This window comes from Corapipo altera, unplaced genomic scaffold (genome assembly GCF_003945725.1).
Source record: "Corapipo altera isolate COAL_440 unplaced genomic scaffold, ASM394572v1 297, whole genome shotgun sequence".
In the NCBI taxonomy this organism is placed as follows: Eukaryota; Metazoa; Chordata; class Aves; order Passeriformes; family Pipridae; genus Corapipo; species Corapipo altera.
The window spans coordinates 416,020-432,306 of NW_020885047.1; the positions used below are offsets into that span (position 1 = coordinate 416,020).

Here is a 16,287-nt window from a genome sequence, read left to right on the forward strand (position 1 = left end):
GGTCGTTTATCATTGTGCTGAAATGGAATCCCCTTTCAAAGATGTAACAGCTTCTTGTTTACTTAAACACAAAGTGGATGATGGGCTGAAAGGTTTTCTGCCAGCAGAGCAGTCACGGAGGGCTTGGTACAGCTCTGGAGCTGAAACAACTGTGCAGCCCCCACGTCCTGCAGCGAGCCGAGCCAGCCCCGGGGCGGCAGGGAGGGACTCGGGGTGTCCTGTGCCAGAGCCGAGTCCTCAGCAGGCACCGTGAGCTGCAGGAGAGACCCAGGGCTGCAGGTGTGGGCAGGTGACCCCTCAGAGAGATGGGGGCTCTCCCACGGGGGTCCCTGCACACCCGCTGGCTCGCTCTGCCCTCCAAAACCACAGAGCAGAGGGACGTACGAAGTGAGTGCAGCGGTGATCGGACTTGTCAGGTTTAGTTTGGGGTGAGCTTTCCCCTGCCCATCACCCTCCCAGGGGAGCTGGAGCTCCAGCAGCATGTCCCTGATCCACCCGGGGCACATCTCTGGGAGCCAAGCATCTCCCCAGCTCCATCCCTCAGGACCAGAGGGCTTTTGCTGAACTCTGGAGGAATTAAATGTGTCTCCACACAATTCTACAGAGGAAGCACATTTTAAATACGAGGGCAGTGAGTGATGTGGCACTTTGTGACGCCACCAAAGGTAGAACTCCCCGTGCAGAGCTGACAGCGTTCCCACGCACCCTGCATGGGCCTTGCTAGGTCTGTTCTGCACAATCCTCGTCCTGATTCCACTGTCCAGATGTCGGCTCGTGCAGAGCAGGAGAATCCAGGGAATTCCAGCCGGTGGCATGCAGACAAGTAGTTTCTACCCAACTTAAAAATTTATTTCTCTTCTGCAGAACCTGAGCTGTGCCTTCCCCTTCTGCCTGCCTCCCTCCTGCCACGTGCTGGGGCGGTGTCCCGTAGCTGGACTGGTGTGTCCCCAGCCCAGGATGGTCCCACAGCTGTGACTGTCCGAGCGGAGTCACAATGTTTTGGCAACCTGTGGTTCGTTGTAACCTCTCATTTTCTCAATTTGCTGTGTGTTAACTGGATCCTTCAGAAGGGAATTCCTCGGGGCTCAGCGGGGCACAGCCGGGGTCCTGTGTGCAGGGCAGCTGGTTTGTGGCTGCAGTGCAGCTGGCAGCATTCTCTGGGATTTTCTTAAAGCTTTGGTGAGTTTCCCTTCCACAAGTGAGTCTCTGTCCTGTGGGACACCAGCCTCCATAGGGGCCAAGGTATGAACCACACACTCAGGAAGCTGGTTGTCATTTTGGTTTTGTTTTTTGTTTTTTTTTTTTTTTTCTTTTAATTTGAAATAATTCTTTGAAGCAGATTCAGGGCAGATACCACTGACTTCTTACCACAAACTTTTAACATGTATTCGCAATGATAAAGTCATACAGCTTAAAACACAAAATAAAGGGTATGGGGAAGAGAAAGAGGCCACTGCCATGTGTGTCTGGGTCCCGGGTTGGGGTGAGCAGCCATGCGAGTCCAGTCTCATCCCCTGGCTCTGTGGGGCTGCACTGGGGCTGTGTGGGGCCATGCATTCAGGCTCCAGTTGAGGCCTTTGGTCATGAAATCTCACATCTGTGTCCTTTGCTGTCCCCGCAGAGCCCTGGACCCATGGGCTTCCCCTCTCTGTGTGCGCTTCCTCTCCTCGGCAGTGTCCTTCTGTCCTTCCCGGGCCCGGGGTGTGTGCAGCCTCCTGAAGTATTGTGTGCGTGGCCTCTGTTGGTCTCTGGATCAGTCTGGAGTATATGTCTGTCTGGACATGTGTAGGTGTGGTGTAGCAGTGCTCTGTTCAATAAAGCTTTCATATACATAGCAGCAATGGAGTCTTGCCTTCGGGTGACACGCAGGGCCAGCTACTGGGCAGGGCTGGCAGGCGTCACAGGCACTGCGGCCCCTCTCTGTTTGCTCTTCCTCTTCTTCGTGCCAGACTTAGTGTCTTTGGTGTCTTTCCGATTTCTATTTCCATTATCTTGCTTTCCTTGCTCTTCCTTTTTCTTCCTTTTCCCTGCAGTAAAGCAAAGAGGCAGTGTGAGGCTCTCTGGTGGAACGAGCCATGAGGGGATGGATCGGCCGTGCCCACCTCCCCCTGCCCTGCTGGTTAATCCCTGTGCTGTTAGTGACTGCTCAGCACCTCAGAACACTCAACGCTGTCCATCCTATAACAGGATAACCAAACCACAGTTCCTCCTGAGGACACTCTTAATTCCTGTGAAAAATAGACCTGAGCATTCTGGTAGGGAGGACAAACCCCACCATGGCAGCACACAGGCATGAACCCTCAGCTGCTCTCGGCCAGGGAAGAAGCTAAAATAGCTGAAAGCCTGTGGAACATGCAGCAAGCTGTGCTGAGCATCACCCCCCCTGGAAGCTATGCCCCTTTCCCCCTGGGGGCCATGCCTCTTCCACCCAGGGCTCTTCCTAGCTGCCATCACATTGTGTACCCTGCTCCATAAAGGGTTAGGGAGCTGTGCAGTGCATTTGTGACACTGGACAACGGGCTGAATATTTGTGTCTGACCGAGCAATACAGGGTGTGGGGAGGGACAGCGAGGGACTCCCCCTCTGCTCACCTTCAGGGCACTGGCTCTTCTGCACAGTGCACCTCCGCACCTCTGTGGTGGGTGGGCACAGGGACACGTCTCCAGAGGGAGCCTGCAGAATCCGCCGGGTTCGGTCTTCATTGCCCTTCTTGAAGCCACAGAGCTTCCTCTTCTTGGAGCAGGGCCCCCAGGGCCCCCACTCACTCATTTCACATTGTGCTGCCAGATAACAAGAGAGCTCAGCAGTAACTCCCATTCCTGGATTGCTACCTCAGGCCTTCCCAGAGCCCCTGCACAACATCACATCTCTCCCCCACCTTAGGCTGGAAGGGAATGTGTGTTTCCCCAGCAGCTTCCTAAATTCCCAAGCACCCCCTTCCTTACTGCACCACACCAGCTCTGGGTTGCTCTTCACAAACCCTGGGGGCTGCTCTCCATCCAGGCTGGTTCCCAGAGGGCTCTGCCCCAGCTGGGTCTGGCTGTGCCATCACCCCCACCCACCACAGGGCACAGGGCTGGGCCCAAGGCCACTTACCAGGACTGCTGAGGCCACTTACCAGGACTGCTGCACTCCATGGTGCCATTGGCAGCAGCGTAGCCTTCGGGGCACGTGACGTAACATCTCCCTTTGTGCAAATACAAACCTTCCTTACATTTTGTGCAAAAGTTTCGACTGAAACAGGACTCACAGTTCTCAATTTTGCATTCTGAGGAAAAAAACACCAAAGCCATCATGTAATCTGATGTGAGCAAAAGACACAAGAAGCTCCACGCTGCCAACTGGAGCTCAGTCTTGGCTCCCAGGGATTTTCCAGCAGCAGGGCTCATCTCTGAGATGTCTCTGAGTGTCCTGCCAGGCCTGACTGTGTGGCTCAGAAGTCAGTTTTCTTTGCACCATTCCCTGTACAGGACAGACCTGTGCTGCAGCTCTCATGGCCCACAGCAGCTGCTGCCAGGACAGAATCAGACAGGGTGGGAAATTTTTGGGCTGGTGTGCAGCTGATCATCAGTCAGCTGAAGGGGACAGTGCAAAGTCCTGGATCAACAACTGCAGCTACAGGACAGGCTGCATGGAAAGGGAGTTATATGGAAGCCTTGCCAGGAGGGTGCTGTGCATGGAACTGCCAGAGGAGTGATCACATGTTTCCATGTCCAGCTCTTTCTGGTGCTCTGGTTGCAGGAGGCAGCCACAGGCCAATGATCTCCCTCAGAGCTGCCTGGCTGTGGTGAGCAGGAGGGGAGGAGAAAAGGCACTTGTCTGAGCAGTACCTAAATGGCTGAAAGGACCCCCCTCCTCCCAGAGGAAAATGGTGCCAGTCTGGCAGCCCAAACAGAGCTGCCCAAACGTCCTGCAAGATCCTGTGCCCACAGCATGCCTATGTGGTGTTGAGTGGGGTTATTGCCAGGGCAGGTGACTGCCCTGCTCAGCAATGCTCTCCCCTTCCATACAGCCACGAGCGAAGGCACACGATGCCCTGCAGAGCTCTGCCACCCACCCGTGCCCATTCCCTCCCAGCCCCACACTCACTGATGCACTTGTTCATGTCTGTATTGCGAAGGCCAAAGTATCCCAGTGGACAAGAAGGCAGGCAGATCCCAATTTGTCGGATATCGTTCCTCTCCAGAAGGATGAAGAGCTTGGGGGAACACCTCAGGCACCCATTGAACTCAGAGCACAGGTCGCAGCCTCTGGCACAGCCCTGACTCAGCTCGGTGCTGACTGGAAGAGCGGGAGAGAGGTGGTGGTTAGTGCCAGGCTCTGCAGGCACCAGCTGCGACCCCAAACCACCAGCACCACGGGCAGGAAGGGGAAGAACTGAGGCAGAGTGAGGGCTGGGGTCCTGCAGCACTGACACGCTCCCAGCACAGCTCTGGCCGGGCACCACAGCCCCGTGCCCGGTGCCCACAGGCACCACTGCTGCCTGGAGCACAGAGTCGCCACAGTGGCAGTGGTGAGGAGCAGGATCCAGAAGCAGCCACCAGCTGTACCCAGAGCTCCAGCACTGCCTCTCTTACTGCTCCCAGCCCTGCCCATCAGTCCTGACACACCGTGGGACAGACACTCACAAAGGGCTCGTGCCCAGGGCTCAAGCACCTCCTGCAGCCTTCCTGCTCGGAGCTGGCAGTGCCTCCACCTCGAGGACCGGTGGGGACCAGAGCACATGGCCCTGGAGCGAAACCGTTTGACTAATTCCATCCATGCTGCATCCCAGGCTGGAGCTCGCTCTGACTCTGCCTATGTTAAACTCTCTCTGGCAGTCGGGAGATGTCACTGCCCCCAAAATAGAGATGTGTTCTCAGCTCCTATGTTCAGTCCAAGAAAAATACTCAATCCCATGTCTTGAGAGTTTTCTGCTTTTAATTATCATGCAAAATGCTGGTTGTTTTGAAACCAATTGCATTCTTTACGGGCTAGAATGCAGGTTATTTTTATTAGTTTATTATGCAAGCCATGTCCTTGTTTATAGAAAAGTTGTATATTTAAAAGATGTATTCTTTTAAATACCTTGTTTACTACACTTCAAAAGCGAGCACAGAGCAGCACAGTGTTCATGTGCCAAGAGGAGAGGTAAGAGAACTCCCCTGTCCCCTCACCATGACCCGAGAGCCCAGCAGCCCCCCCGCCTGCCCCAGCCCCATTGCCGGGTCTGTGGGTGTGGGGGCTGCCACAGCCTGGGGAAGTGACACAGAAAGCAGAGGGGTCCCCAGCAGGGATCCCGAAGCCCCCAGTCCCCTGGCTGCCAGGAGGGTTCACTGGGTCTGGACGCCACTTGGCACTGTGTGCCCTGGCCCCTGTATGCAGGGACCTCTCGGGGATGTGACCCCATCCCTCCTGCAGCGCTGAGCTGTGGCCCCAAGCTCTGCATCCATGGCAAAGGTATAAAATGGGCCCTTGCTGGAAATTGCCCTTTATAGCATTAGCCATGATGTCAGGTTTTCCTTGTTCTCCCAGGGCTCAGCAGTCCCAGTTTTAATATCAAATCAATGTTATATAATTTAATTTAAAACAGTTTTAATGTAAAACAGTTCTAACACGAGCTTACATAGAGGAGGGCAAACGCTTGTGGCTGCTCTTGTGCCAGTTCTGCTTGGCTGCCCCACATGAGCCCTGGCCAGGGACCCTCTGGGCAGGGGGGATAACTGACCCCTCCGTGACCTCGGGGCTGTGGCAGGTCCAGAGGGACAGGGCACTGTGTGTCTGTGCCCGGCAGTGGGACTGGGGAGCTTGCAGGGCACGGCAGGCCCTGCCCAGCTGTCTGTGCTGGGAACACGTCGGCACCCGCACGACCCACCCGGCACCACGAGAGGAAGGAGAGAAGAAAAGCGTTTCATACATACTTCGTCTTTGCCTCTTGCCCTTCACCACTTTGCTGCTGCCTGTTAGATCCATCGAGCTTAGAAAAACCACCACCACAAGCAGTCCAAGCTGCATAGTAACTCTCCAGCGCTGCAGGCCCTCCGTCACGGGGTGGTCGGGGGAGCCCACTCCACAGCTGGGGTCTCTGCTGCCGCTAAAATGTCTCAGGTGGGATCAGAGCTGAGAGTCTGTGCATGGAGCCTGGTCTGGGACCATATCCACAAACCACATCAGCACCAGTGAGCTTAGGTAGCAGGTAACATGGCTCTACCTTCATCCCTGTGAGGAGCGCAGGAGCTTGGCCTTGGTCCCATTGGGGGCTTGGCAGCAGGCTTTAGCTGCTCACAGTTTCCAGGTGCACTGACAGAAACTGCAAAGGAAGAGGACAAGAGGTTAACTCGACAGCCAGCACCACTCCCACGATGGCTGGGGGCGAGCACAGGGGCTGTGGCATGAACTAGAGGTGCTGGTGGCACCCGAGCGGCGTGGGGAGAACCGCTCCAGCCTCATCCGCAGGTCCCTCTTGCTAATAGTGAGCACCCATCAAAATGCTCAATGCAGCTTTGCCATCTGCCAGTGCTGCAAACAGTTATAGCTGGAACTTGTTTAAAAGAGAGCCAGACCCCTGGGCGCCCTCCCCGAGCGGCAGATGGCTGCTGCTGCGGGTGCCAAGCACACAAGATGTTTCCCATCAAGTGGGCACCTCTGGGGCTGGTAGTCAAGCTGAAGAGAGAGCGAGCCTGCAATCCCCAGCAGGGGCAGGGGCTGTCTGGGGACAGGATGGGTTCCTTCATGAGCTGCCCAAAATGCTGTGTTTCTGCTCCGAGGGAATTTCCAAACCTCCCAGCTCCCATTCCCTGGAGCACAGGGCAGGGTCAGCAGGAGCTGCTCTGCCCAGGCTCGCTGTGTCCCATGGCCCTGCTCTGAGTGCCATGCTGCCCTTGCCAACCACGGTGAATGTGTGGCAGGACAGGGGGACAGGATGGCAACACCAACAGGACAGTGTGGGCAGCAAACCAATGGCTCTGCATGAACTTCTGGAGAGCCAAGGGAAGCCCAGGCAGAGGGCATTTGCTGGTGCCCAGGACTTCACATGCCCTGTTCTTGCCTGGGAATGCCCAAGCCCTTGCTTTGCCTGGCTGCTGGCCAGGGGTGTTTTCCATGTAGTTTTCAGGTGTTTTTCCCTGTGCCCTGTGCCTGGTGTGCAGGAAGGGGTGAACTTCAGGCTGCACCAAGAGCTCTGGCACAGCCAGGCAGGGACCAGCTCCTCTCTGCAGCTGGCAGAGCAAAGCCCTGCCGACGGCAGCCATTGTGTGAGAATAAAGGCAACAACATTCGCTCTGTGAAGTCAAATGAAACAGAAAATTGTTTTAATCCCTTTATAATAACTGCGCAATCACCGATGCCCCAAATGACTGGTGGCAATGGTGCTGGAAGGGAGCCTGGCTGCAGCCTGGGTGAACACAGGCCCTGGGCAGCCTGTCTTCTTCTCCCTTACCCACCCTGGGCTCCAGCAGCAGGTGTGGGCTGGCAGCACCTTGAGGCAGCTGCTGCAGGGAGATGTGACCGGGGTACCAGCGGGCCTTGTGCAGCACACGCCCCAGCGCTGAGCTGTGCCCGGTCACAGCCCCTCCCGGCAGCGCTGGCTCACCCGTGCCGGCCAGGCTGGAGGCCATCGGGTGCTGGGGGGCACTGCCACTGTCCCCCCACCCCGGTGGCTCTGAACTTTTCACCGTATCCCTGTTGTGATCACCGGGGCAGGAGCCCAGCACTCCCCATGTGCTTGTCGTTACAGCTCGCGGCTCGTCCACAGGATTTTCAAATAAATAATTAGTCACTCGTGTAAACACCAACTTGTTCTGCACTTCCAAGCCTGTTTGCTGCAAGCTGCTTTATAAACACTGTCAAGTGCTTAAGCCGAGCTGTGGGAGCATTTAGGGAGCAGAGAGCTGTGCAGACTGGGAATCCTTCTAGCCCTGCAGCTCCTCAGTACCTTGTGCAGGGACCTGGGCATGGTGCGGGGCATCCCTGCGAGGGTGGGTCAGGAGAGACCCTCCAGACGAGCCGTGTGGCACGGTACGGCAATGCACGGCACGGCCAGAGGAGCCCGGGGACGCGAGCTGGTGTGAGCAGGCACGTCAGGACAGCACGACCCAAACTCTCCCCAAATGAGCACTGAGCGCCAGCCGCCTGCTCCGCCCGCCCTCGGCTTTTAATTACGGCGGCTTTGCCGGTGAAGGGCGTTCACAGGAAGCACACGCCGTGTTTACAAAACACTCACAGTTTGGGCACAGTCCCCCAGCGCGAGGACAGCAGCAGGGATGGATGTCCGGAGAGAGCAAACACAGCCCCAGCGCGCCAAGAGCCAGTGTGAAGCTTGTGCGACCGCCACGTACCCCATCCCTGAGGGCTTGTGCAGTGCCAGGGTAGGGAAGTGCCATGGGAAACCTTGAGGCCACAGCACAAACCAGACAAGCACAACACACTTTTTCCTCCTTATTTCCTTGCTTTCTAGCCTGAAGAGAGTCTGGGTTTGACCACGGCTGCCCACTTATCACAGAAAGGCCACTGGCATCCGGGTGCTGCAGGGCCAGTGCCACAGCAGGTCACACACGATCCACAGGTTTCCAAATCTCCTCCTTGAGCACTCAGGGTCTGTGGCAAGCCCACCGGAGGGGGCTGCAGCAGAAGGGTCAGGCTGCCAGCTCTTCCCACCCTCACCTCAGAACACAAATTATGATTCTTTCTCTTATTCCATCCATCAATCAAGCTCAGGTTGCTGCAAACAATTTCCAGTCTAAACATTAGCAGGATTTATGCCATTATCCCATCGCCAGGAAGAATTTGGGGTAACCTGAATTGCTCTGAATTCATTTATGGAGAGGCCTGGCCCCTGAGCCTGAGATGGCACTAAGCCTTGTTTGCAATTCAATCAGGATAAATTGGTTCTTGTGAGCTCCAGTACAAACCAGAAAATATAAACCATCCAGATAATTTGCCATTAGTCCTCCTACACACAAGGTGAGAAAGACCAACATTATAGCCCCAGGATATTCAAGACCTAATCCACAATAACTAAATTGCTGATATATTGCCTCTTGCTGAACGTACCAGGGATCCGTAATGTAAACGGGCTCTCCAAAGGTTTACTGAGCCTGGGAGAGAAGGACCAGATGCTGGAGGCAGGACAAGCCTGATTACAGCAGCAGCAGGAACCAACCCCTGGGAACTGCCAGGTCACTGCCAACAGCCAGCTGGGCACCGGCTGTGATGGGGAGAATTTGGCTTTTCAGGTCCCAGGGCTGGATAGGGTATTTGAATTTCCCCTTGGTAGTCAGCGAGGGGTGCGAATGTGCAGGAACAGGTTTCCTGCAGGAGGAATCACAGTTTCACGAAATCTCACTCAGGTTGGTTTGGTCCCAGGTCTGCACCTAGGACAGTTCAGCTTGAGCCCGCCCAGCCCCAGGGCAGAGTCCATCTTCACATGACCAGCACATTCCCCAGCCTGCCTTTGTGGAACTTTCAAATACCAAACCCCTCAAATACCAACGATGGCACCCAGGTATCAGAGGCGGCAGCACTGTCCCTGTTCTACAGGCACGCAGGGATGTGCCCACGGTGCTGGTGCTCCCCAAGGCCAGTGCCTGCTGTGCCTGCACTGGTGACCCCGTGGCAGAGCTCCCTGCCTGCTCCACCAGCCCTGCCACGGGAGGGAGGCAGCCAGGGCTGCAGGGAGAGGGCTTGGGCCCTGTTCTCTTTGTAAAAGTCCTCCTCTCTCTGCATTCCCGAGGGCTGTTTTCCTGTCGGCAGGGCTGATGCTGCGGGAGCAGCACCGTGGAACCCTCCGTGGAGGAAGGTCCCACCGTGCTTGGCTTGGCCGTCACAGCTGCCACAGGGTGTCTCACGCACCTCCAGCAAAACGTCTCTGCACATGCACAGGCAGAGCCACTTTGTTCTGCTTAATCCTTGAAACAATAAAAGACGGCTGCGTTAAGTCAAATTTCCGAACCAGAAGGTCTTCATTTGATATTAGATCCCAGTGCCAAGTTCTGCAAAATCCCCAACCCATAAACTTCACTGAAAAAATAAAATAATAAAGCCCAATCTGGCAGCAGAGCTCTCCACAGCATTGTTGAGGTCTGACTCCTTCCACCAGCTCCTGCACTGCATTCCCCGGGTCTGCGGAGCCGTGCTGTGACCCGCTGATGGGGAATATGCCGAGGAGAGGCTGCTGCTCGTGGCTGCCCCTCTGCCCTGACCTGGCAGTGGGAGCTGCCCCGGGGGTCAGCAGCACCCAGTCCCCTCTCCAGCCCCCAGCTCCAGCCCTGGCCCCGCTCGGCACGGGCTCCTCGTTTGCCTCGCACAGTGCCTGTCACAGTAGCTGCTCCAAGTAACCCTGTGATCTGCAGTGCCACAGGCCTCCCTCCAGGAGTGCTTGTCCGTCGGCGCTGTAAAACATCAGGAAATGTTTTACAGGGGGATTTCCAGGGCCTTCATGCCAGCGCCGAGGAGGCACACTCTGGAGGAGGAGGAGGCAGAGCCCTGAGGCGAGCTGCAGGATCCACGACTGCTGCTTCTCCACAGAACCAGAGCAGCATCTGGAATTGCACTGGAGCTGTCCCAGCAAACACAGCTCTGTAATGCAACTGGGACACTGCCTGGGCATCTGGCTACAGTCATGGGAAAAGCAAACCTGGGTCTATTAGGTACAGCTCAGGTGAGTTTGAGCCTCCTACAGATCAGTAACTCCCCAAATGCCAACAAAAGGCATTAGAACAGCAGAACCAAAGCAAATTTCAGACCAGGAAGCTCAGAACAGCACAATTTGGGGCAGCACAAATCAGGGCACCGAAAACCTCGCTCTTCCCCCAAAAGGGCTCCCCAGCAGCCCCAAAGGTCCATTGCTGAGCAGGAACATGCTCAGCAGGTGCCCTGGGATGTGCGGGATGGACACACACCACACAGGTACAGCCCTGCTCGCAGAGACCCCGCGGGGATGGGGAGCATGGGGGTCTGATGCAAACCTGGAAGCACAGCCATGGTTGCCCGTTGAACCATAGGCCCTGTTATGATCTGCTTCTCCAAAGCCCAAAGCCCTGAGCAGCACCTGGGACTTTCTGCTTGGCCATGTGCACAGGAACCATCTGCCAAGTGGAGCTTCCTGCAGGGATTCCTGGTGCTCTGGCTCTCCCAGTGAGATGTCACTGCTTGGGAAACATGAGCCCTGCAGAGCCAGGAGCAGTGTGAACTCCAGCAGCAGAGGAAAACAAACTGGGAAAAATAACCCGCAGCCTCAGGCCTGGGCATGGGGCAGGACGGGGCACTCGGATGGTAGGAGGGAGCAATCAGGCAGCCAAGGTGTCCTCCAGACTGGCCACTGCTGCCAGCCTGGACTGAGGACATCCAAATTCTGCCTTTTTGTTGGACGACAGCACCCTGCATTGCTGGGATGGGGGGACTGAGCTCTGAGCTCTGCAGGCCTGGCAGCGCTCGGGGTGGTTGGCAATGAAGGGCATCCTGCAGCCAGCCCCTCACCCTGCTGCCCATGAGCGCGTGGGGAAGCTGCAATCCCAGAGGATCCTCCTGGAGGCAGGTTGGTGGTGGATACAACTGTAAGCCTGCCTGTGTTTGCCAGGTCTTAGGCACACGGGCACTTCCATTCTTGGCAAGACAACAGATTGCCCTCACACTGCCCTGGGGAATGGTCTCTGCTGCCAGCGCCACTTCTCTCAGCTGCATGGTCCCCTTTGCCCACTCCAGGGCTGTCCCCACAGGCCAGGGGGGCTGACCTGGCCCCCAGCTCTACTGCCCACTGCAGTCTCGGCTCTGCAGTGCAGGCAGAGCTTTGCCAGCTCACATCTAGCTCAGGTAATGGAAACGTGGGGTTCCTGCTCAGCTCTGCTTTGCCTGCACACACTGGCAGGGCCAGGTCGTTTTGGCTGTGCTCAGGAAGTCACTGCCCTGCACCTCCAGAGCGGGTGCTCCTCACCCCAGCTCCTCCCTGCTGCATCCCTCAGGGTGGTGCTGCTGCTCTCGCAGCGGCTGCGGGAGGGCCAGGGAGCTGATCCAGCTGAAACGAGCCCTTTTTCCAGGGTGGTTTCCAGGCATGTCACAGCGCTGGCATTCCCAGACCTGCAGTGCTGCCACCATCCTCCCACCCAGCCTCTGCTGCCCTGGCCCCACAGTGGGGATGAGAGGATGGAGTCAGGAGCTCACCTGCTCCAGGATCATGGATGGACTTAGACAAAATGATTCCAACTGGAGAACCCTCCAGGCAGATGTTTCACTGCAAGTCCCAGTCCCTGTGGGATCTCAGCACAGACCTGGCCACCCCAAATAGGACTGTAAGCACTGCCACAAGTTCACAGACATTCAGGTGACAGGATTTTTTGCGTGGGTACCTGCTGACCCTGGTGCAGGAGAGTGGAGGCTCCATGCCTGCCTTGTCGTGCAGCATTTTATTCTGCCAATATTACCCTGTTTTAATGCCTTTTACTGTAAGGCACCTCTTCAAACCTTAACTGAATAACCTGAACACCCTTCCTCTGTCCCCAGGGCTGTTCAAGGGAGAATACACGCTCGAGTCTATAAAATGCTCCAGCAGCCCAAGGGTCACCCACACCCACATCTCACAGCACCCCAGCTCTGTCAGTGTGGAGGTGTCACCTTGACCAGCAGCCTCACTGGGGACCCGTGTCCCAGCCCGGCCACGGGAGCCCTCACTGACCCACGGCAGCCACAGATCCAGCAGCACTTCCCAGGCACATCAGCACTGGGTGTTCACACCACGTCTAATTATTGCCATGATCCCTGTTAATCATTTCTCCACTGATCCCGCATCCGAAACCCCAAGGAGCACATACTTACCCCACGCTCTCTGGGTGCCTGCCGTGCCCCCATGGGTGCCTGGCAGGAGGCTGGGTTAGGCACAGCCACAGCAGTACTGAACACAGCATCTGCTTAACTGCCCTGTCCCCCCGTTTTCCCTGTCTCTGGGATCAGTGGAGGGCAGCAGGGCACGGCCACCCGCCACACCATGGCTTGCGAGACCCCGCAGCCAGTCCAGGATCAACAACGAGCTCCAGCAAGCTGATCAACATCCAGACCGGTTCTCCGTGTCCCCTTCCCCAGATCGGGAAGCAGCACGGTGGCAGGGGGCACACGCAGCAGCCCAGATTCCCTGCACCCCTCGGGTGGGGGGATGTGGATCCCACAGATCGCGCTGTGATTCCGCACAGCTCTCATTGTCTGAACTCATTATCCACGTTGCACAAGGCAAACCCGCAGTCGGATGCTGACACGGCTCACGTTCCTCATTAGCAGCCCACATTGCAAAAGCTCCATCGACACAAACATGCATGCTGAAGCCCTTACCTCCAACTTGTCACTCCCTCATCACTGTGGAAAAGACTCTACTGGGTTCTCAGATTTAAAATACTAGAAGACCAACTACAAAAATCCTCGATTCCTCCAGAGAAAGTTACACGCACGTTTCTGCCAAAAAAAATGAAAAATATGTTCATGGCGAGTTCATGAAGAAGTCTGGTGCATTTGAGTATTTTGGTCACTTGTTTTTTAAAGCAGGTTTCTACAGGGTCCCAGCTTTTGCGCGGAGAAACAAACCCTTCTGCGATGTGCAGGATCTCAGCTCGTAAAATCGCTCAGGCTAGTTCCTACTCCATCAGCCCACGCTGCTCCCTGCGTATGCAAAGCAGAAAGTATGTGATCATATCAGAGCAATTTGCACATTAATAAATCCTGGTCTCAATCCGTAGACTCCATCCCCATCCACGGGGTCGGGGCTTTTTATTATTATTATTACCAGAGTATCCAGCTTTGTAAAGGCATCCAGTGCAAACTCCTGCATGAGGGAATTCCACCCCACTAGTACCACCTCCTAAGACAATATCCAGCCAAAATATTGTGACTGTTGCAAAACCCGGACTGGAGCTCCACAAAGGACCTTCTAGCCTCACATCCAGAGCCAACGGGGTCTCAGTAAATTACTGCAGAGTGACACACCATTGAGTTGTCTTTGCAGTCTTTTTTATTTATGACAGTTAATTCTGAGTTATTACGAACATTTTAGTGGTAAGTGGCATATGAAGTCATCAACTGTCACAACTGCATCTGTTAATAAACATGTCAGATATTAAAGGCAGCTTATTATCCTCTGGAGGGGGGAAGGCATGAAGTCAAAGAGCTCACTGCCTGCTTATTTTTCCATCACTGGTTGCACAGCAGAAGGAAATGCTCCTGCTCAGGAGAGCAGTGTGGCTGTGGTGGGGCTGCCTGGACACCTGCCCTCCAGCACACCTGAGCAGCTTGGGAGTTCTGCTCCCGGTGCCATCAGCTCCCCTTTCCTCCTCTGCCTGAACTGAGGTGTCCAGGAGGGCTATGGGACAGACTCTGCTTCTCTCAGGTGCACAGGGGATGTCAGGGCTTGAGCACCTTCCCTGAGACTCCCCGTGCCGGGCGGGATGAGCAGGATCCTGCACTGGAGCTCAAATGGGAACTGGTGCCCCAGGACACGTGGGCATGGAACCGTGCTGGACCCAGTGCCCTGTACCAGCCACACGCAGAATCAGTGTCCACCCAAGGGCCAGCGGTGCCACATGGCCAGTGGCAGTGGGTGCCAGGCACGACTGACCCTCGTCCCCGGTTCTTGCAGGGCTGTGGCCGTGGCCCTGGGGCTCTGCTGAGGGCCCTGGTGCCCCAGCAGGTGGTCCCAGGGCTCAGCTGTGTGAGAAGCTGATGGCCAGCCCCTCAGTGTGCTGTGCCCATGGACCCTGGCAGTCTCCTGGGGGAGACTCCCAAGGCTGGCAGGGCTCTAAGCTGGAAGCCATAGGGCATGGGCTCATTTGAAGGTTGTGACAGACTCTACGGTGGCTCCTGAATCCCTCCTGGGTCCCTCTCTGGGGCCAGGGCAGTTCCCCTTTGACATTCTGCTGCCCACAAGCCCCCACTGAAGATGGGTCCCTGAGCATCCCTGACAGCCCCTGGCATGAGCCCTGGAATGCTCCATGGGACTTGGCATGGACCTGACAGCCCCGAGGAAGAGGAGGGCAGGGATATGGGTACAAGATGTTGCATCAAGCAGCCCCCCAGCCACATGGGTTTGGAGAGCCTCCTGAATTCCTCACACACCTGCTATCTTCTCTGCTCTGCACAGCGCTTGTGTGGGGGCAGGTGGGAACACAAGAGTGCAAAATAACCCAAAACAGTTGGGAGGGAAAACTCATCCTTTCTGCAGCTTTTTCCTTTGCACTGTGTGTGTGTCAATGCACATGTACATGGAAGTTTTATTCATCCTGAATTTTCCTTGACACCTCATTAAATGTCCCTCATTTCCCACTTGTAAATGATATCACCGAGATCCTTCTTATCTCATAAGAGCATTGTGAATGTGTTCTGAATGTTGGCAGATGCTCAGCAGTCGCTGCCACAAGTCTCCATATTGAAGACCTTTTTCTACTTATATTTGGACCTTTTCTGCTTTCTATTCTAGGGAATTCTCAAGTACGATCAAATGTTGCTCTGGGATAACATCACTCTGTTGACTGTAAGAATGAAAAAATCTGATGAACCCAAGATCTTTTTTTATGCTGTTGTTGAACAGCCAAACCTTCTCCTCTCTGATCTTGGAGCACCGTAGCCCCAGTTGACAGCTGTAGATCAAGTTTCAGTCTGGAGCAAATGTTTATAAGTGAGCAATAAACCCTGAAGACAGAGCTCTGTCCTGGCAATGCTGACAGGAGCAGGGCTACTATCATGGCAGGAATGAGCCAACAGAGCAGCAGGTCTGACTGAGGGCAAAGGGACGTGCTCACAGTGCCCTGGTGCTAGAGGTGTCATTGTAGGGGATGGTAAATCACACTAAATCCTGCCTTAACACCCTCCACAGTAAATCCAGCATCAAGTCCCACATTTCTTCTCCCTCTGACAGGAGCTTGTTTACTGAGTTGGTTTTCTTCAACTAATGGCTGTTCAGGCTGATCCTAAATTAATCCTAAACAGGTTGTTTCTCTCTTGTACAAAAGGACATGAAATTCCACATTTTAGCAGGCTAAAATGCCAAGTGACTCCAGATTGAAAGCAGAGCTCTGACTGGAGGGTTCCTTCACGCCCACAGCAGGTGCCCGGCAGCCCAGGCTCCTCCAGCTGGGACTCTGGCACAGTGGTACTGAACAAAGCTGAGGGGAGAACCTTGCTTCCCGTTTCTGCAGAGGAAGCACCAACTCCCCCACATCCCCCAGACCACCCTTTAAACATGTTGTTCTCCCTTATGTTAAAAACTTGCCATTTTTTTTGTCCTGCCCTGTGTACCCCTCTGCCTCTCTCAACAAGGGGAAAGGGGTTTTCTCCATG

The 16,287-nt window shown here is 55.4% G+C and overlaps 1 protein-coding gene across 3 annotated transcripts; it reads right to left on the minus strand.

The window, feature by feature from the left end:
• Positions 1-1,617: 1,617 nt before the first annotated feature.
• On the minus strand, positions 1,618-13,801 carry RSPO1 (R-spondin 1). 3 transcript variants are annotated; one of them, XM_027668664.1, is made up of 7 exons: positions 13,543-13,801; positions 13,294-13,413; positions 5,901-6,289; positions 4,090-4,281; positions 3,119-3,268; positions 2,592-2,780; positions 1,618-2,027 (listed from the first exon to the last, which is right to left on the minus strand). In XM_027668664.1, exons 3-7 carry the CDS (start codon positions 5,992-5,994, stop codon positions 1,876-1,878), a joined length of 777 nt encoding a protein of 258 aa, XP_027524465.1. In that variant the 5' UTR covers positions 5,995-6,289; positions 13,294-13,413; positions 13,543-13,801; the 3' UTR covers positions 1,618-1,875. The 3 variants fall into 3 exon arrangements, with proteins under 3 accessions (XP_027524465.1, XP_027524463.1, XP_027524462.1); XM_027668662.1 differs by having other exon boundaries at positions 13,294-13,617; positions 13,742-13,799; XM_027668661.1 differs by having other exon boundaries at positions 13,294-13,801.
• Between the last annotated feature and the right edge of the window lie 2,486 nt (positions 13,802-16,287).